Here is a 21,467-nt window from a genome sequence, read left to right on the forward strand (position 1 = left end):
GCTCTCTTTACTGATGAAGCAAGATGATTCTTCACAAAAGTAGACCCAACGCTGAGATTCACGACGTCTCGGAAGCCTTAGAGAAGCTCGCTATCCTAGATACATCTACTAAATCCGAACATACAGGGGAGTCGCCTAATGTAGTTTTACCTCTGGAATCTTACGGAGGACCGGATGAAGGGGGAATTATAGGGTCTTTAGACAGTGAGAGTAGTGACTAAAATCAGGGGTTAGAAGATGGCGACCAGTTGTTTCTTTTGAGCCTAATCAACACTGAACAACGTCACTGGTTACACGAAAGGCCAAATCTGGGACTTATCAGGTTTACGCTTAGCGAAAGCGTTTTTATTAAAGGATCGCCCATACTTACCGTTTACGCTCCGATTAGATAATTTCCAATTCGAAGGGCATCGCGGACTGCCTCGATATTGTATCGAGGTTCTCCCTTCCAGCGGTGCAAGCGTTAAGCGGCTGGAGTTACAGGGAAGATAAATTTACCTTATGCATTAGTGGCTGTCTCTGGACGGAGTAAGTTTTCGTTGCCGCAGACCTTATTAGCTTCACTTTGACGCCCGATGTTAACGACCATGGACGACTGGGATGGTTCAATGCCTCCCATGTAGAGAAGCAGGCTGTCGCATACACACTTTGGTACCATACAAGCTTTAAAAATGAATGGGCTAAGAGTATCACGGGGAACCTTAAAAAAAGTACTACGGCAACCACACGAAGCCTTATGAATGGCATAATCACCCCCGAAAAGCATCAAGAAACCGTCAAATATATTCGGGAGGTTACCAGTGAAATTGAGAACCCGAGGGATGAATTACAAAGCCAGCGAGAAGTGCTATTGAAACAGGTGGATATCATGATCAACAGAACCCAGTGCGCAGACTGCAAAGCCTTTATCGCGGCCGTGGAGGCGTTCTTCAATTTGCGCATCATAGTCCATGAGTGTTCGACATATCCAGACCACAAGCGGCCGATTGAAACGGGCCTATGAAGTTTTATCCATATACTGCCTTTTTGCGGTATTTTCTACTTCCAGTCGCTATAAAGCTGTTAGAAGGCGACTTGTTTATGCTGTCAGGAGATGATAATGAGGCCTGCGACAGGGAAGTTTCGTAGGTGCCGTGGTTCAGGTCCGCTGTCATAGTCAATGGTTAATTCAACCTCTTGAGAACGTGGTGGACGGCGATCTCTTTCGGGTGGGCAGGAATCAGAGTCAGATGACATTATTCGCGACAAGAGCCTCACAAGAGGCCATGGATTTCCATGTTCCGGAAGTCGCTTGTAACAAATAACGCCTTATGGAGGTATATGTGTGTAATATTCTTGCGTAATGTAATTCTGGGGTTGGCGGCGCGAAGTACGCAATTTAGAGTGCTATGGCCCTCGAGGCGCAGGAGCAAAACCTTGCAGAATGTCAGAGAAGGTGGCCGAAGTCAATGGAGTTGACCACAGGAAACCCGTGAATGGTTGCCAGGGTCAAAGGGCTCTCCCGACAGCTTTCATTTTCCTACCACGTCAGAGGCAGGCTCGAAATTACGTCTCATCAGGTGCGAAAGAGCCTTCCCTTCCTGTCCACACGCGAGGTATCAGTCTGGGACTTCGCTCCCGAAGCTCCGGTCGCGATCGTCACAATCGAAGCCTGGAACGTGAGCTGGCGAATCGCGGAGGTGTTGGCGTAAGGCCATCTCATTGGGAAAACCACGATCGCAATTGAAGCAATAGTCCCATGATATCTACCGCCTCTTGCTGGGGAATCACGAGTTTGTGTAACTGTAGCAGAGCTGTCGGCGTTGCATGACTGCCACAAAGGCGTTCATAACTAGGTACAGTACGATAACTATTGCGACTGTACTTGAAGCATTCGAATCGAGGTCTCCACAGTCTCCTGGTACAGCTGCCACGCCCGCGAGAACATGTTGTTAGGTTCGTTCGATGTCGATGGTGTGTCAAGGGTCTCTCTGGCGCACTGGATGATTCTGTCTACTGTCAGCGTATATTTCACATCCGGATTACGCTCACCACGTCTCACTTTCCAGGCATCGCCGCTCAACTCGAGGTGCTGGTGGGCTTGAAGTTCTTTCGCTAGGACACGGTTCTTCGGGGAACAGGCATACCATCGAATCTGCCCCATATCAGCTTCGTCACGAGCGGCGTTAAATTCCTGCCGCAGTAAATCTTCAATCTCGGCACGTGTGAGAAGTATCTTTGGTGCAGCTGGGTCAAAGACAATGTAGGAACCGTCCACCACCACACAGTTGTACAAACGTCCCGATCCTCTAGGATGTTGAGTCATATAGGCGGCGTCATTATAAACTGTTTGGAGTTGTACACGGCGTGAAGGCGTTTGAGCAGCTTTCCCGTAGCAGAAGCGGGCATGGTCGTAGAAAGGGAAAAGTTGATCAACGTGAGGCTTGAAGATAGACTTGATGAACGCTAAGCGGCTCGGAAACACTCTGTCGCTCTTTGCATCCCCAAACATTCAGCGACAACCCATCAATATGAGAAACTGGGTTGCCATGCCGCAGTCGAGAATGGTGGGTCCGAGGAATACCTCATTCATACCTCGGGAGAAATGCCCGATCCGTAGATGGACCAGCTCCCACGTGCCATTGTCAACAACGTGAGACCAGCTCTCCGGACAGCAGCGTGTCGCATCCGGTTCCCACCATGCGATAGGCTGGTCGGGATGTAATCAATTCCATGATGCGGTGAATCTTTTCGGATAATGGATCCCTTTTAATTCGTGCCCAAAATGCCGAGCCCTTTCAGTCTCGTTGAGGTTGAGATATACTGCCGCTTGCCGGACCCCTTCGATGAAAATCTCTTCATCACATGTTGGGGATCCTTCTCTGAGCCTCGTCAGATAATCATCCACCTGCTTCGAAAGTTTTGACCCAAACCAGACTTGTATGACAGCGCTTTGCCCCAACACATCGATCGGAGTGTCCGCCGTGATCTCGACAGAGCTGATCCTTACGGTGCCGATGGAGTTTTAAAATCCAGGAGGAAGATCGTTGTAAAAATGATGGAAAAGAGGGACGGATTTGTCACATCGCAGAAATTGTTGGAACGCTACGAGAAGATGCAGCCAAAGGTGGCAACTCCAGCTACGGCGAAAACCAGCCTGGACCGATCAAGAAGGAAGAAGAAACACCAGTTCTCTTGGAACATATACAGCTTGCAGAGCAAAGACACCGTTGCTGCAAGACAATAGATCACCGAAAGACATCGAACATGCAGTAGTTTCCCCGGAGGACGACAAGCTCGAGAAGAGTGAGCCAAATCCTACAAAAGAGTTATCACTCTATCCAGACCCTTTCAAGCAAGAGCTATTGCCAGAAGAAATAACATTACCAATTACTCCGATCTTACCGCCATTGATTGACAGCGCCATCAACGCTGCTAACATTGATCTTGCTGCAATATCCGGCACAGCAGAGACGTCTCAGCGTCCTTCCTTAAGCAGAGTGATTCCCAAAAATCCAGTCTTGGGCTTGAGGGTGGATGCTGCTAGGCGGTGGTCTAATATCATTTGCTCCAGAAACGAAGTCAATGCAGTCTCGAAGCATCACTAGAAACGAGCCCTCATAATCGGCCCTGATGACGGTAAACACAAGGCCCGCCAACACATTCTTGCATTGATCGAGTCCCGACTGCCCACAAGCGCTGGCGACGACATTTCGGAGGTTGAAAGCTATGAGGGCAACTTTTCCGATTCCGACCACGCGGAGAAAGCCTTCATCGAGAGCACACGAAGATGCGAGTGCTGACCCGCTCTTCTCACAAAGCATTCGGATTAAGCGGCGTTGAGAATCCAGACCCTGTCGGGATCTCACCGATGCTGCTAGTGTCTCAATCGATCGCCAGTGGGTTGTTAGGATGACGTCGGTAGTCTGTTTCTGCATGGCTGTCAAGGAACCGGGACTCAAAGTATGAGAAACTGCCTGATTGATGGCGATATATGAGGGGTCAAACGACGGCATTCCATCCAAGTGGAGCCACTGTAATGAGTCTGCCTGAGATTCTTGAGTAGCAGACCCTGTCGCTCCTGCGTGGACGATGGCCAATCTCAGGAGCAGATTATCAATGTGCCTCTCCCAGACATCGTCTGCGGCATTTTCTTGAAGGATTCTGGCGCTCGCGGCGACTGAGGTCGTTCTGTGTTTGTAGAAGCTCCCAGCACCATATATCGAAGATGTAGCAGCCTCAGCGATAAATAGGGTGAGCTCAATCCGAGCAGAGCGGCGCAAATCATCTCCTGTCGGGCGCTGTCCCAACATTTTCATAGTGACAAACCGAAAAAGATCTCTGGTTTCACTCAAGTAAAGAAACGCCCTATTATGTCTGCTCAAAACGTTATTGACACAAAACAGGAGGAAGGACACAACGACTGTGTCTAGATTCGGGCTCTCGGCGAAATCGTACTCAGCTCTACTTTGTTCTAGTGCCGTTATCTGAGCTTGGAGAGCGCTTTTGCAGTCTTCGCTAGGCTTCCGCCTACAGCTGCGTCCCAGATTGATCATCGGAATCGCGAGCAGAAGCATCTGGAAGTGAATATCCGATTCAGTATCGGTAGACATTATTCGTCGGTAAAGACTGCTTTTGTTTATAATCGGATAGACTGGGTATAGCTCATCAAAGAATTTGTTGATTTCTTCCATTCGGCCCTGACTGCTAGATATATTTGGGGCCGTCGATGCCGGGGCTTGCCAAGGAGAAGCTGGGCCCGTTGAATCAATATCTTGCACGGAAAATATATCTCTTTCGAACGCCGATGCCGTGCAGTCGCCCTCGAGTCGGAACGTTTGCGTGAATGGCGATTCAGCCATCGTCGAGAAATCCTTTTCGAGATCATCTTTGTTACACTCTCGGTCACGAAATGGGGAGTTATGGCACAGTCCGCCCAGGTCACCGTGGCACAGCCAGTTGGGCTCGTTTTCTCTCCCGCCGGTACGCGAATCTTGGACGTCGAATTGGAAAGCAGGAGGTAGGTTCATGTTAAGATAGGTGGTCAGATCTGAGGGTGAGGAATTTGGAGTATCTAAATCGTTGATCGAGTCGACACGTTGCGACGATGTGGTCTCGACACACCTGAATCCCGATCTCCTGTGTCAGTGGCAGCTATTAGCGTAATCTCGTACGACACAACTTGGGTCAATTACGACTCACTTATTTGTATAAGTCGTAGATGTCTCAGAATACGTGCAATTCCGACCACAACGCAAGCAACGAGAGCAAGAACGAGGTGAATTGGACTTTGTCAGAGACGGGTTGCGAAGAGTATTAGAACACTAGTTTGGTTACGTAGATTCAATAGCTGTTCATAGACAGTTTTGATTGGAATCATAACATACTCGCGCCTTGCGTACCCGGCACCCATCACAGGCTCGACTAAAGCGTCGAGCCGTCGTATTCTGTCCGATCGGGAGCACTGCGAACATACTATGAGAATTACTGCGAGAAATAGAAATCAGGAGGGCGATAGATACTATAGAAGAAGCATGGTTCCAAGGTAATGTCCAGCGCACGAAGACACGATGAAAATAGGTGCATGCTCCTTTTACATGAGCAGCAGAATTGAAGGGTTCCGAAGTACTTACAGTAGGGGAGATGTCTCGCTTGGCATGCGGGGTAGGACTAGTGCTTACCTGGGATCCTGAGAGAGCTGATTACGTAAAGTGATTTCATTGGTTGCAACTGCTCAACTGTGTCCCGGCCTGTCTCGTTCTGATCGAGACTCTTCTTGTTTATATACAAATTAGCCTGTGAGAACCAGCCCTCTCATGAACCAATCTTGACAGATCCAGATCTGTCAAGCCAATCGTCTCAGGTCGTAATCGTGAAAACGGTGGCAGGAACGAGGCTAGTGCTAGAGCCTTGGTGCCACATTGCCGCCTGTCAACATTACCGTAAGGAGACCCTCCTGACCCTCGAATACGCTCATAATACGGAGTACTGGAATCGCCTGATATGTGATCAGCCAACGCGAAGTCTTGCGCGGCAACTACTTAGCGTAGGCTTTAGGGAGATGGAAGGTAGTTTGTAAGATTGTGCGAGACACAGAGCGTTTGACGGGTTTGAAGAATTCCTTCACGGGCACGGAAAGACTGTTATTTGCTCGTGTTCTACATCACTATTCTAAGCTCAACACGTCTTGTCGGAATCCTCTGTGCCTCTGTTTCGACCTGAACGCTGTGCTACAGATGATCTGCCCTTTGTGAATGCTGTATTCAGTATCCTAACTTGATTTGCCGTCCATTGCTTTGTCGCATTCGATGTGACTGCCCAGACAAATCCATGTGGAACGCCAGGAAGAACCTCTAGGCTAGATTGTACTCCAGCATCACGTAACTTGAAGGCGTATGCAATGCCTTGGTCGCGGAGGAAATCGCATCCTGTAACCGTGGTGTGGACAACCGCATGAGACGCTGGAACATGGTGTACAAGCAATGGAGAAACAAGCGAATGTGTCCGAGAGAATGAAGATGGAGGTGCGATATAATCTTATTATGCGATCATTAGCTCCCGTCGGCTTCCCCAATTCCGAGTCGAAGTCACTCACCAAATATCTGTCTCATGCGTCCCAACCAAGTGCTATAATTTTTCAAATTTGTTTGGCGTTCTTGAAGGGAATGGATGCCGGTGTAACCAGCATTGAAGGCATCAGGATGACAGGTAACGGGTACCACGAGTGAAACCAGCTTGATGCGCGATGGGTTGTGCGTTTCCGCGTCCCTCATGGCAACAGTGGCCGCGAGATGCCCTCCAGCAGAACAGCCCCACAGTGCGATTCTTGATGGATCGATGTGGTAGGTTGTCGCATTCCCAATAACCCACTCGACCGCTTGAAAGCAATCGTTGTGGATGGTGCGAACATCATTTTCTGGCGCGAGGCGATAGTCAACGCTGAAAACGACGGCACGAAGGTCATTTGCAAAAAATGTCGCCAGATCTGTGAGTTACGAGCGTCGTCAGCCCAAACTTCGGGACACAAGACATAGAATCATGAATAATTGCACACCTTCATCACATGTCGGGTCACTATGGATCCAGCCACCGCCGTGGTACATGATCAACACCGGCCTTGGACCCGGATCACATCCATCTGATGGATTGTAGACGCGTATTCCAAAGGTCTCGGTGACATTATAGCAAATTGTGACGTTTGATATGGTGACAGGGACTGGCTCGCGAAGCGGCGTACACTGGGGCTTGTGATTATATTCGTGGTATACAGTCTTAGTCCACTGGCGCATGGCTTCAACATCGCCAGAAGCAGGGATAGCATTCCATTTCACGTCCATTTTGGCCATTTCCTGTCAGATTCGTCAAACCACACTCAATATACGTCTACATTATCAGGGGGTTCGTCAACTCTACTCACTGATAGCCAATTACGATCGTAGCATTCGATCATATTGTCTGTGAGTCGTGGCATGCCATGCCTTGTCAAGGCCATCAGCTCTGCTTCAGATAGCTCGATGGCCACACCATTTAGATTTTCGTTGAACATCGCAGGTTGAAGACGTGAGATGGAATTGAGACCTGTCTGTGTGTGGGAAAAAGCCATATCGAGGTGTGATTTGATGTGCAGCTCAATACCTGGATGGTGAGGGTTAAAATTGATATATTTGACCAGACTAGTTCGGTAACTAGTTAGTAGGATAACGACTTTCCAGGGTCGCTTACATGGCCAGGAGTAACACTTCTGTTTTGGGAAACTACGGGCCTGGCCTGCCTAATTTGGAAATTATGCCGGGCGCTGCAATTCTCTCCAGGTAATGGATCTCTTCCCATGACCTGCTCTTTCCGTGCTCAGGATCCAAGGGAACATTTATGCTCTTGGAGAGCCTCAGTGGATTGGAATATCTTTTGCTACGAGTAGAGTGCACTCTCCGCCCCTACCGAAATCGCACCCATCCTCCGCTCAACATTCCCTCAAGATGGGCAAAATACACGTCGACGAGAACAAATACGGGCATGTCGAAACCGCCATAGATGAGGCAGCTGGCGCGTTGGACAATGATGCCTACGCTCGTCAACGATGGTGGAATTGGCGAATTGCGGCCAATGGTAAGATTTCACCGCCTCGCGAAAATCTTAATCTGATTTAAACGTGGCTTTAGTGACAATAATTGGCATGTCTTGGGGACTTTTTGGCTATGACAATTCCTTCCTGTCATCCGAAATGGCCCTGCAACTGTTTGTCAAAAAGTATCAGGGCCATGGAACGACCTTCACAGCTGTCAATCTCAATGTTCTGACGGCAGTCCCAATGACCGGTGCAGCACTAGGGAGCTTCATTTCCGCTCCACTGCAGAGAAAAATTGGAAGAAAGCGGACCTTCCTGACAGCCTACATGTTTTTCTGCATCCCAGGCTCACTTCTCCAGCTGTTTTCTCCCAATATGGCAGCTTTTGTTATAGGACGAATCTGGAACAGTAGGGCTGGATCAGACCCGATCAGATGAATCTAATAGCTGACATACATTTAGATCTTGGTATTAGTATCCTGAACACGGCCTGCGGTCTCTACCTCGCCGAGTTGGTCCCTCCTTACATCCGGGCGAGGACCATCGGCTTGTGCGTCGCGTCTGGAAATGCCGTCAGCGTCATCGCAGCTACTGTTGTCTGGGCGAGCGAGAAGCTTGACAACGAACAACAATACAAAATTCCTCTCTACGTTCAGGTCGGCTTTCCCGTTATGTTGGGCTTGCTCACATTAATTACCGAAGAATCGCCAGCATGGTACATGCTTCGCGATGAGGAGGACAAGGCACGCAAGGCCTTGACGAAGCTACGGAAAGGGAATACCAAGATCGTCGAATCAGAGCTTTCCGTTCTCCGTACTCTTATTGCTGAGGACCGAGCGCGCCGCCAAAACATTCGATTTTGGGAAATATTAAACAAGGCCAACATTCTGCGCACGTTAACTGCTGGCGCGTGCTGGAGTCTCTGTCAAGTGGGTGGTCAGCTCTTGGTTCTCGTATATTCAACCGTGGTGCTCATCCAAAGCGGCGTCGCCAACCCTTTCGAAATCACGGTGATAATCTTCCTCATGTCCTTCCTAGGTGGACTAGTCGGGGGTTATCTCATGGACAGGATTGGCCGTAGGCCTGTGGCATTGACTGGGTTTGTGATTCTCTTTTTGTTGGATGTTGCAATCGGGGGTCTTGCTTGTGGACCACTCGCTACCGGGTCTCAGAGAATCGCACTGGCTGCTCTTTTTATTGTCTTCGCATTCTTCAATTCCATGAGTTTCTTATCACTGTAGGTCATCACTTACGGGTACTTACGAGACTGGACCGGACGCTAACCGCTTATACTTAGAGGAATCCTCCTACCGGCTGAAGTTCCAGCTTTGCAGTATCGAGAAGCAACTTCTGCGTGGGCTGTGTTTTTCAACTACGTTACCGCAACTATTACCCAGTTTGTCGTCCCCCAGCTCACCACCGCTGCCGGCTTGGGAGCCCGAACAGACTTGATCTTTGGTGGTTGCATGATATTCGTCATCATTGCAGCATACTTCTACCTGTAAGTGAGCAACGTGACCTGCTTGCATTCTAGGACGATATCACTAAAAGATGAGTGCCACTAACACTGGTTTGGCAGACCCGAAACAAAGGGGAGGACGTTGGCTGAGATCGATGAATTGTATCGCTTGAAGCTTCCCATGCGGAAGTGGAAAGGTATGTGCCTGATATTACCCTTCTATGGAGCGCACCTGTGTTCCCCGCCAAGATCTGGTCCAGTGCACCGGCTGAGAACATGTTTCCTCTAGACTATCGGCACCCAGTCATCACCCACCCAGGCATGTGATGACCACGCGACATTGGTGGGAGCGCAAGCCATCCAGCACCGCGGCGCGAACCCTCCGTTCCAGATCGTCAAGAATGTCCTTTCTCCCTGTAAACATAGTGTTGGGTGGACGGGGTACTACCCAATGCATATTGCTTCTCTCTAAGTTTGTGCCTAGAGAGGTTAGGTATGAGGTCAGTTGGGTGATGAATGGTAGACTTACTCTGCGGAGACCGACCGAGCTCTTTGTTAAGCCGGATGAAAGCGTGTTCTCCTTCTCCATAGATGAGAGGCATGATTATATCAAAGATCCCGAGTAAACAGTATGCCTGGTCCTCCTTCTTCTTCGTCTTCCGTTTAAGAGCCCACCGCATGCGCTCGTCCACACTAAATTGAGACAAGCGTGAGCCAAGCGCGGTAATAGGAATACCCGTGTACCGCAAGTTGTAGCTGCGGAGCTCTGCATGGATCGATAGTGGTTCCAACAATCCAAAAAATCCTGACCGCAGTGTGAGACCTTCGAGCATTCCAGAAGTGTATCGAAGGGCGTCTTATAGTAGGCCATTTAGGTTGCCGGGTCCCGTGGAAGTGGAGATATCTTCACTTTCCAGAGTAAGGGATGTTAGATTTTCGCAATGTACAAAGGGAAATATCCGACTAGAGGCCATAACGTTATGCAAAGAGAGATAGCGGAGCCTCGGGAAATGTATCTCGAGCTTCCCGATCAGATACGCGCCATAGTAGAAGAGGTATTGCAATCCAGCCGCTAATCGATCGAAGAATCTTCGGAGTCTATTACGAAGGGATCACAAGCTGTGACTGATACCTAACATGCAAGCAGATTAGATCTCTTGGAGGATATTCTAACGGGTCGATATGAGTGGGTAGGAAGCATGAATGGCATTCAAATTGCCATACAACAGTCGCGGTGGGCTGTTCAGGTCAATTCGTCCGACAATCTCGATCCGGTGGCCTTGCTGAGCTATCTAGGGAACATGCCTTACAGGCGATTCGAGAGGGTAGGGAGGATGGAAGACCTGGATGAGGCTTTTCAGGTGGCGCAGCAGGCTGTCGCAGTCGCTCCATCTGACCATCCTAACCTAGCAAGCTACCAAAACAATCTGACGGCTAAGCTTCAAAGACGATTCGAGTGGAAAGGCACAATAGATGATCTCAAAGAAGTGTCAAGTCTCACGGCTGGATTTAGATAACAAAAGAGCGATCTGGTTTTGAAAACGAGCTTCTATAAATGCAATGTGACACACCCGAGCGGTTATGGTCACTGAGCAGCTGTGAGGAGGAAATCCACCTCGATATGGCTAGACTATCATCCCTGGGGTGGCAACGGAGTCGTAATTGATAATATCATCTGTCAAATTGCGCTATCAATCTTTCATGGGCCTTGCGCTCTTTTCAGCTCAAGTAGAGGACCATCCCGTACAGCGATGAAACGGTCTGCCAGCTGGTATTCGCCACGCCGCCGTCGACCCCATTGCAGAGCTGGATCGCCTCCTCCTGTCCGCTCACTCGGAGCCTGGCGAAGATCGTACAAGAATAATGCTGTGGCAATGGCAAGTGAAAGCTCAACATACGCCAAGCTCTTTCCTATACAACCTCTCGATCCGACGCTAAAAGGACAGAAGGCTGACTGAGCCAGTGCCACATTCTCCTCGGTCACTCCAGCAGCATCATTCACTCTCCATCGTTCAGGTTTGAAACTGAAAGGCTCCGGAAAGTATTCTTCGTTATGGTGGATGGCGTAAGCGGAGACACCCAACTCTGTACCTTCCGGCAAGTGATAGCCATGCACGTCAAGTCCACCTGCGAGTACCTTACGGGTGAGAATCCCAGCAACAGGTGGGCTCATCCGCAAAGCTTCATCGATACAAGCTCGAAGATAGGTGAGGGAACTCAGCTTGGGACCAGTGCGGATTTCTTCAACGTCGTCAAATGTGGATCGGACGTCCCTGGTGAGCCGGTCAAGGATGTGCTTGTTATGGACCAGGTAAAAGAATGTTGCAGACAGTGCCGTGGAGGAAGTGTCTGTTCCAGCGACGATGAGCACAATAGAATCACCTTTTAGCTCGTCGAGTGAGATTGTGTCACCGCTTTCGCGGTCTTTGCCGCGGAGGAGGTAGTGGACGAAATCTCGCCTTCCAGCTAGGTCCTTGCCAGCATCACCTTTCACACGCTCTTCCATAGTCTTATGCGCCCAGCCAATGAACTTCAGGTTCTGCCTGTGACTCTCACCGCCCACTATTTCCATGAGTTTGCTTCTCATCAAGGGGGCAAGAAGTCTTTTGATGGGCGTGTTTCCAAGCTGCAATTCCACGTTGACCAGCATCAGTATCAGAGAGCTCCAAGAAGTGGGGAGATCAAGGGACCGTACCGAGTATAACATTCCCGAAAATGCCGGGATAAGGTCTAGAACAAAACGAAAGGCATCGGATGTCAGAACCTGGAATGGTTTTCCAAAGCACAGATCGCCCAATATGTCAAGTGCGAGGTAATTTGACCAGGAGCTCATATTGATTGCAGTACTCCATCCATCTTTGCCTGTGCTTTGGTCGATTTGCTTGTCAAAAATATCGGTCCATTGGCTGATATTCTTCACAATAAGCTCTTCGGCTCCACGCACAGCGTTGTCCGAGAAGGCATGAGACATGAGACGCCTTTTCTTCGCATGCATGTTCTTGTCAATGCTGCTGAACACAGTCCAATTCTGTTCGACTGCGTAGACAAAGTTATACCACCAACCTTTCTCGACATTTGCTCTGCCAGATAAATAGATTGCCTGTACCGCCTCCGCTGTATTGAATGAGACCAAATTTGGTGACAATCTCACCACGGGTCCTGCATCACACCCGATAAGTATTGTGTTGAATAAAAGGCCCGGTTTGATACTCACCATAGAGATCGTGATAGTGCAGAATACGAATGTGTCGATCACCAGAAAAATGATCAAGCGCATCGGGCCACCCGGAGATTCTGTGCAGCAATGGGCCAGGAATGCTCGCCAGCGGATGGATGTTAAGTCGATATAGGATTGCGCAAATGGCCTGTAGAACAGAACAAGTTAGAAAAGTGACCAGACCAGAGCAAGGATGCTGCAGGCCAGTTCAACTCCCTACATATAGTACGGCAAGCTCCAAGAAAATGGTCCCTGTGTGGATCGATGGCGCGAACCAGTCAAGAAAGTGCACGAGCTCCATTTTGTCCCTAGACAATCAATGATCCCATTGAGAGAGAATAGAGGATGCTCAGAAGACATTGATATCCTTTTATATGGCCCCCATCCTCGTGCTAAGTTGAGCGGTCAGCGGTCAGCACCATCACTGGTTCATCCAGGCATTTCGCTGTAACCGGGAACTTTTTGCTCCTATAGTTTGACGGCTTTGAAGCCGGCTAAGCCTCTAGTGATCTGATTGGCTACGTACCTAGTCAGACATGGTGCTAAGTATAGATGGTTATGGAAGCTTGACCTTTTGATTCATCAACAGATGCAACAACAATGACAATATCTGACTCATCCGTCAGATTTTGGATAACTGGTACTGTACAGGTACTCCAGGAAAGAGAAGGAAAGCGGTGCCGTCTGCCATAAACTCCCTTCACCAATCTCCTTTCAGCACCTTGATCATATCATCGAAGGCGTTAAACTCTTCCGCTTCATCGACAGTATCTGATCCAGTCATGTCCAAGAGATGGTAGATTTATTAGGACCTTAAACGAGTGGATTAAGTACTCTATTTTCTGTAAGAGAGAACGCTTCTCTTTAATCTATTTATATATTTTCTATATGTTGCAAGGGTTAAAATAGTACCGATAAATAGCTAGACGAGATAACGATTCCTAACGCTGGAAGGCCGTTCCTGAAGTGACAAGTCGGAACTCTCCTATTCCTAGAGGATTCCAAGTTAACGAATACGGCGGACGGAGTTCGATCTGATTAGCTAGTTAGTACTAATAATTAGGCTCTGACATGGGTGTTAGAAACGGCCTTACATGCGACCTAAGGGCGGGATGCCCAGGAGAAGGTCTACTAAGTGCGGTAGCTAGATAAGAGGTATAGGTAAAGGCAAGGTTAGGGTTACGTAGGGCACGTAACGCCTAAAAGAGGAAATATACGATATATTAGTATATTAGACTATACTATACTATACTAATATACTAATATACTAACGTGGTGCATAGCGAGCGACGCACTTTCCGCCCTATTTGTCACCTTTATCTTCTTCCCGCTACTACTCCACCACAAAACATAGAATCTACTCAGAAAGAAGCAAGAATACTCCTTGCCCTTTAAGCTCTTAAACGCGATCCAAAACAGAGCGTACGATCTATTGCTAAAGCCTATAATATCCCTAAAGCAACCCTCCGCCACCGAAGCTAAGGTCGACCTTCCCGACGCGACTAACTAGCGAATTCTCGAAATTTGACCGACTTTGAAGAATCAGTCCTCGTACGAGAGGAGGTCCTTAACCTATATTCGCGAGGATTTCCTCCCCGACTTAGTAGTGTAGGAGATATAGCTAATAAACTGCGTACGACGCGTAGCGCGTCACGCGTCGGACCGCGCTAGGTATCGAACTTTGTTAAACCATATTAAGAGCTACGAACGCGATTTACACGTAGATACGACTACTAGAGAGCCTAATGCGAAGATCTATATACTATACTCTTAGTTTCCGGCCTTGGCTACTTCGTCCCACTACTATATTACTAAGTAAACTACCTTGGGTTTACTTAGCACACCTCACGTGTTGTATAGCGGCTCGTAACACCTTCTAGTACCTTCTATGAGTCAGGGTTGATATCTCTTCTCGACTGGGAATCTCGGCAATCAACAGGTAGAGAAGGTCTTGCTGCATCTGGGTTGAATTCAAGTCACGATCATACAATGCAAATTATTCTGGTGGAATAATTCCTTATTCGCCTTGTCAAGATAAGAATTTGTCCGATGCGTGGCTTGAGCTTGTGCAGCGACTTCTGAGGCCCTCGACACGGCCGTCGTTACGATCGACGCAATCATGGATGGGGCGAAGCTGCACCAAATGCAGTGATGTTGATGGCGGTGAAGATCCCCGACGACTGAGACGATTTGTGTAATTCTTTCAGGAAGGCGAGAAATGCTGTCTCGTCGATATCCTTATACGTTCCGAGGTTGGGAGCGTGTGCGCGAAGAAAGCCTCTGGTTTTGTCGTGTGGACGTCTTTGAGGCAGGATAACCGGAGACGCTTTCGCTTCAGACCCTGTATCTCGATAAGCAGGAGGTCGCTCCTCTATCGCCTCGAAATACGAGTCGTCGTTGATGAGATCTTTCTGGCTTGGCCTTCCCTGAATGTTTTGCTCTGCTGCAGTTGTCTTACTCGCCTTCTTGTGCGCCTGGAACTCGGTCGCAAGCCCAACGGCAAAGCCGACGCCTTGGATGAGGTGACCTACTGTTCCACCACTCTGTTGCTTTGATCGACCCATGCTTTTCAGCCCTTGTATTTGTACCGGAGGTTTGAGTCTGTTTTCACCAGTGTAGAAGGGGCCTGTATGCGTCTTCCTGTTGTTTGAAGTTGACCGAGTTTTGATTGTTGCTGGGATTGCTTATTTATTTTGGTGGCAGGGGGGGGGGCAGTCGCGGATTTATATACCTGCCCTGACTGGGTTCACAACTGATACTCAAGTTACCTAGTAGCCTCATCGAGCTGAACCAAGCGCAACATCAATCTCACCCTGTACGATCTGAAGCATTACGGCGAACTCTCCTGATTTGTACACTGAGGGCCACGCTCATAGACTATTTACAGACACACGTCTCAACCTGGCAAGCAGCCACCCCACTGCGCAGTTCCGTTCATGAGGTAAAAGGCTCACAGGCATCTGCAGCTATATTGTGATCTTCAGAGTCGCCAACGATTCATATTCAGCCGTCCGGAGTGGAAATCAATCCCTTGGGCGACATGTGCCAAAGATCCAAAAGGACGAATTGGTCGATGTCCTGGTGGAGACACTAGGAACTTCTAGAGTGGTTTGATCGTCTCCTGGTACAGTCTCCGAATCAGGCAAAGAAACGTGAATGGTTACGCCAAAAGTGGGAAGCCAGATGAATAACATCGATGAACTCCTCAGATATTTGCCCCCCAAACCGATGTAATTTCCAAGCAGTTCCCGAGATCGCCTGATTTCCCCCCCCAGAAATGACGAGCGGATTCCTCGCTCAACAGCGCAATTCCAGACTGGCTTCCCATCACGTAAAAAGATTCGACTGGAATGCATGTGGCGGTCGTGTTGCTAAGAGGATCAGACGGTGGTACCGATAAAGCGGGAAAGCAAGAGAGTGAAGAAAGAAAATGGGAAAAGAGGGTCTAGGCAGCTTCATAGTAGCATGGTCGTCAAGTACCAAGCATCAGTCATTGATATTCCCGATTGCACCGTTCCTTCCATTTGGTGCTAGGCCTGGGAACTGGTGACCATCAGGCAACAAAGATCCCTCCCAAGAAAGACGACATATAGGACAAATTTCCAGATCCGTCAACCAGGTATGCTTCTCGAAAGGAAAGAGCAGAGCACCAGAAAGACTCAGCTAATCACTTCGGAGTCCACCCCGTCTGTTTGCAATACCGAGGATTGAATGTATTTGGTTCGTGGAGGTTCGCCAAACGAAGGACGCCATGCTCCTTCCATGGCGTACCAGTAAACCGCAGCAGCAAGAGGCCCTTCTGTACCGGACGAAGGCCAACAACCTTAAAGCGCTTTTCCGTACCTTTTCGCCATGACGTTGACCACATCTTCGGTGAAGGTGGAGGGCAGTAGGAGCTGGATTTGGAGTGCTTCGAGCTCATTTGCGTTGAGTAGGTATATGTGGTATCCTCAATCTTGATCGTCGTCCGTCTCATTTTAATAGGGATGAAGCTCAATGTGAGTTCAAGCCAGTCTCCTTCGTCGAGAGTCTTAATATGGAGTGGTCGATGGGTTGTGGCCGCCCCGTCGTATCTGCTCCCGGGCGATGGCAATGTGTTCCTCGAGCGTCTTCTTCCGCGGCGCGCCGTCCTCGCCCAACTGTGCCTGGCCCATGTCGACGTGGATTCCGTCCCTCTCGGCCCGCTCGCTGTCCATAATGTTCATCTCCTGTTCCACGCCCTTCTTGTAGCGGCGAGGGAACCACCAGCAGATGAAGAGGAACATTGCCACCGACAAGGCGGCGAGCACCGCCACGGGCACGACAACAGAGTTGTTCACCATTTTTGCGCCCCCCGGAGGTTGAAGATTGAGGGGACTTAGGAAGGGTTTCTGGACACAAGGAGCGTCCTGAATGGTTTTCGGCCAGCTAAATGAGAGAAAGCGCAAACAAGAGAAGTACTCGGCACCCAGAGAGTTGGGTTTACAGGATCGTGGACATAAGAAGGCACGGCTTTCAAGCAACACCAAGCTTTTGTTTAAACAATGGGGCAGGCTCTTCTTCGCTCAGATCCCACGGCGATGGAGGCAGGGTTGGGGCGAACTTATTATACCCTTTCGCAAAAGAAGGCGAAAAGAGAAGTAGATCCGGGGGCACCACACACCGCACCTATCAAGGTCTCCGCGCGAGGGCATCCACGAGGCCATGCATGGGGTTGAAAGGGCGGGGAGGAGGCCTGGAACCCTCAGGCCTTTTGGAAATCGACCCATTGACCCTTTTTCCTTTCTGGTGGTGGTGGGCGTTGCATCTGGGCGATTTCAAGGATGGCAGGTTTTCTAGAATGCAACGCTGAGACGACGCCCCCGCGGCGTGCAATTGGTGGGTGATGGAATGGCGGGGCGATGCGCTGATGGGCGCGACGGCGGGAGACTCCATAAAGGGCAGACCGTGCATATGATGTTCCACTGAAAAGCCACCTGTTAGACCACTAATTAGGGCTTGCTGCGAAGGGTGGTTGGTGGTGGGTTTTTCCAAGAGGCTTCTGGGTGGCACATCCGTCATGATGTGGGCAAATGCCCATAAACAAGCTCCCTGGGAAACATGTGCAGATTATTATATGTGTGGAATCCAACGAGTATCTCCCTGTTCACCGCGTTTACATTGGAGACTGAGGTTGGGATAGGCACACCCAAGCAGTCGCCGTCTCCAAACGAGCACCGACAGACACACCTCTCTAAGCCCATGCAGGGATAGACTCTCAGTCGAGGGAGGAAGTGCTAACCACCTCAGCTCATCACCTCATCACCTCATAATCTCAGAAAAGCAGGGCCACGATGGAAAGGCTAACCCTAAAATAACAGGCCAACCACCCCGCAACAAGGGGCGTGGTCGAGATCCCTTGCATTCCCGAGTCTCCGCGCACCCTCCCTTCCCAATCGCCTAGAAACGTCCCATTATGTAGGTAAGGGGAGTAGTACGAATACGACAATGTCTGGGTTCGCCCACACGTACATTTTGCGGGATCCCCGCTTCCTACAAATAAGTAATCAACTCGTTCGTATCGAGTGTGTGAGAGAACCAGGTGGAGTACGTACATAACCCGGGTAGTCAACCGGTTGACCGTCAGACGTGGTTGATTTGTCCGCCCATCGACATGTCCAAACTACTTGACAGCTTCGAAGAGTGACGTTCGTGGTGTGGATGAGCCGCAATGTATTCGCCGATAAAAGCCAGCATGTAATCCCATACAGCGCCGAGTTCACTCCAGCTTCAAAACATCCCAGACCCAAAGCCAAAGTAAGCTATTAGCAGGCCGCAGACCAGATAGACGGGACCTCGAAGACTAGCAGCGGAGTTGGTCGAGGAAGAACCTCCACTGCCGCTGCCGGAATTAGAACCAGAAGGACCGGACGTTGAGTTCGAGGGCGAGGCTTTCAAATTGGCGAGTCCGATGGTCCCATCGTCCAGGTTATGATCAATGTATTTGCCTTGAAAGAAAGCTGGAGAAAAGAGGCCGAAGAATAAGCGGGTTAGCATTTGACATCGATCTCAACAGGGGAAGGGCATTGCAGGTCATGGTCGCAATGGCGTCAAGCGAAAGGGGAATGAATTAAGAAAAGGCGACCGTAAAGGCGAGACAAAACGGACTCCACAAGGCAAGAGATCACGCAAAAAAAAGGGCAAGCAGAAGATACGTACATTGGCCCAACACCCACAAGCCCGGCAGGTCCGCAAAGTCCTGTCCGATCAGCGCAACGGTGCAGTTCGGATCCGAGGCGTTTGTCGAGGGAACCAGCAGGCTGGCGATGGCGACGTCGAAGGTCTGGGCTGTGACGCTCTGATCCGTGGCGGTGACATTGCTGGACGGGAAGCGGAACCCCACCGTGGCGTTGATCGAGCAGGAGACTTGCGCCGTCAAGAGAAGACCGTCAGGAGTCGATGCGGTGGAGACGACGGCACCGAGCGAGGTGAAGAGCTCGGTCACGGCGTCGGTTGGGCTGCGACACACATCCGCCGTCAGTACACAACATGCTGTTAGGGTTGGGAGAGGGACGGGGCAGAGGAGGACGTCGTATATACCCAACAACCGCGGCGCTGCCACTGTCGAACTCGACAATGGCGTCCTTTTCCAGCGTTTGCCCTCCCACGACGATGTCACCATACGTGAACCACTCTTCGGCGATTGGCGTGGTGGTCAAATTCCCATCAAACAAACCGCTACCGAGTGTGCCAACCACCAGCGATCCAGAGGCGGCGTCACTCAGTGCAAGCCCGAAACGGCACTCATCCACCAGGTCGTTCTCGCAGAGATTGTGGAACCAGGACGTGGCATTGTCTGCTGCAAAGCGTTGCGCCCCGAATCCGATGATGCCGTCGTGAGGATAGGTCGTCGACGAGTCGGACGCGTTGGCGACGCCGAGGGTCTGATTCTCGACCGCGAGACCCGAAAGGGTCACCGTGTCCTGATAGAGCGTCCCGTTGATCTATGTGACACCATCAACAATGAGATTTCTGGCTGCGAGCGGCGGCTGAATTGTAAGGGAGTCTTACAAACGCCGACCCCGTGCCATTGCCCTCGGCCGTTCCATAGGCGACGGCAAAAGGCTCATTCGTGTTCACCGAGTGTTTGGACGGCTTGTATCTTCCCGCGTTGAGAACCACGTTTGTCGAGCCGGTGTCGACAAGCAGATTCATGCCTGAGCCATCTCCGGCCTTCACGTCGGCGAACCAAAACCCCTGGCCTTGTATATCAGCGACGTTCATGCATGCAGTCCGTCACAAAAGCTTACACCATCAAAACTCAGCGACTGCGTAGCTTTCTTGGGGTCTCGTTTCGAGAAATTGTTTAGGGCGTTGTTTTCCGATGCGCAGGAGGGAATGGTGAGTATCGAAAAAAGGAATGCGGGCATGAGCCCTCGTCTTGACATCTGAGAGCCCATTGATCTGGGTAGTAAGCTTCCTAGCTATAGCTAGGACTTAGAAGTTGAATGATTGAAATGCCACAAATGGGCGCGCCCGGCGTAAGGAATGGCTAGAAGACTGCAGCCGTAGCCCAGCTCTGGTTGTATACTCAAAAAGGGAATGCTTGGGATGTTCTCCTGCCGGAACTGAGGGAAATGGAAGAAGAAATAAACAGAAGAGAATGAAGCTTGGAGAGCATCGCCCTGGCTGCTGCGAGATGGCGGCTCCTAATCTACCTTTGTCGTCGATGTATGGAGGTGCTCTTCTTCCATCACGTCCGCCCCAGTTTGAAAAGGCCCAGTTTCGACCAAAACGCAACAGCGAATGCGCGCCAGGCATTAGTTCATTGTCAGAGAACCCGAGTCGCTGGCTCCGTGCAGCATATCACGCCCCGAATAGCTGCTATTCGTAGAGAATCTCATAGAGAAGGGCCCTGCGTATCAGTCGTGCAAAACCAAAACGAGAAAGCTTAGGTGTGATATAGACGAATGTGCCGAATAAGTTAGAGTATACGAGCAGAAGCCAACAGAAAAGGGTGGTGACAAGGATAAGAGGGAGTTAGCTCCAAGAGGTGTTAGTCGGAAGATCGATGAGATGAGTGGAAGCGGGTCTTGGACTGTCGCCGGTGTATCAGATTCGTCCCAGCTGGACCTTGTCAATCTCAGCAATGCTTTCGTCTGGAGATTGACCTCCCAATTTGATACACTTCCAAGAACCGCTTGGGATGGGGCTTCCAGGAAGACAAGGTCTGGAGAACACGCCAGCAAGGTGAAGCACCTTTTGACATGTAGCTGGTCCCCCACCGCTACACCTGAGCGCATGTGCTTGAACACTTCTTTCTCCCTAATTCCGCCAGCTACCGAGCCGGGGAATAATATCCGTGTTGCTTCAAACCCTCCAGAAGCGTTAGTGCCCACGAGCGCCCAGACTTTTCGGTTCTGGGCGACCCAGGCGTCGAATTTTTCATCACCCAGGCCAGATCTTCTCGACATGGACCTGCAACCTGTTTGGCAGCATACTCTCACAGCCCATCGCGTCTGCTTGATAGAATGCTTTGCCGTTGGTCTGCTCAGATGGAGGGAATACTGGCTCACTTTATCGCTGATTTTAACCGCTTCGAGACGTTTGCTGTCACGCCGAGTCGAAGCATCCACAATCCAATCGTTCATTTGACACAGACTTGATGTGAGGGCGCATTTGAAATGGTGCTCTCGTGTCGAGCTTGACTGTGGACGGGCGGAGGATCTTCGACATGAACTTCGTCCACCACTCGGATGAACTCGTGGTAAAAGTGTACCATCTCCATG

The 21,467-nt window shown here is 50.1% G+C and overlaps 5 protein-coding genes across 5 annotated transcripts; 2 read left to right on the forward strand and 3 right to left on the reverse strand.

Moving 5' to 3' along the window:
- Window positions 1-736: 736 nt before the first annotated feature.
- On the forward strand, window positions 737-1,003 carry PV07_10563 (uncharacterized protein; the record flags this gene model as incomplete). Its single annotated transcript, XM_016397901.1, has 1 exon — window positions 737-1,003. One exon carries the CDS (start codon window positions 737-739, stop codon window positions 1,001-1,003), a length of 267 nt encoding a protein of 88 aa, XP_016245092.1.
- Window positions 1,004-1,849: 846 nt separating this feature from the next.
- On the reverse strand, window positions 1,850-2,491 carry PV07_10564 (uncharacterized protein; the record flags this gene model as incomplete). Its single annotated transcript, XM_016397902.1, has 1 exon — window positions 1,850-2,491. The coding sequence occupies one exon, from the start codon at window positions 2,489-2,491 to the stop codon at window positions 1,850-1,852; it is 642 nt and encodes a 213-aa protein (XP_016245093.1).
- A 5,464-nt stretch (window positions 2,492-7,955) lies between these two features.
- On the forward strand, window positions 7,956-11,020 carry PV07_10565 (uncharacterized protein; the record flags this gene model as incomplete). The annotated part of the gene is made up of 6 exons (XM_016397903.1): window positions 7,956-8,085; window positions 8,139-8,453; window positions 8,507-9,281; window positions 9,342-9,545; window positions 9,624-9,700; window positions 10,656-11,020. 6 exons carry the CDS (start codon window positions 7,956-7,958, stop codon window positions 11,018-11,020), a joined length of 1,866 nt encoding a protein of 621 aa, XP_016245094.1.
- Window positions 11,021-14,837: 3,817 nt separating this feature from the next.
- Window positions 14,838-15,284, reverse strand: PV07_10566 (uncharacterized protein; the record flags this gene model as incomplete). Its single annotated transcript, XM_016397904.1, has 1 exon — window positions 14,838-15,284. The coding sequence occupies one exon, from the start codon at window positions 15,282-15,284 to the stop codon at window positions 14,838-14,840; it is 447 nt and encodes a 148-aa protein (XP_016245095.1).
- Window positions 15,285-16,751: 1,467 nt separating this feature from the next.
- On the reverse strand, window positions 16,752-20,126 carry PV07_10567 (uncharacterized protein; the record flags this gene model as incomplete). The annotated part of the gene is made up of 6 exons (XM_016397905.1): window positions 16,752-17,127; window positions 18,485-18,698; window positions 18,898-19,196; window positions 19,279-19,682; window positions 19,750-19,935; window positions 19,989-20,126. The coding sequence occupies 6 exons, from the start codon at window positions 20,124-20,126 to the stop codon at window positions 16,752-16,754; spliced, it is 1,617 nt and encodes a 538-aa protein (XP_016245096.1).
- Window positions 20,127-21,467: the final 1,341 nt, after the last annotated feature.

Source organism: Cladophialophora immunda (assembly GCF_000835495.1).
Source record: "Cladophialophora immunda strain CBS 83496 unplaced genomic scaffold supercont1.6, whole genome shotgun sequence".
NCBI classification, from domain to species: Eukaryota; Fungi; Ascomycota; class Eurotiomycetes; order Chaetothyriales; family Herpotrichiellaceae; genus Cladophialophora; species Cladophialophora immunda.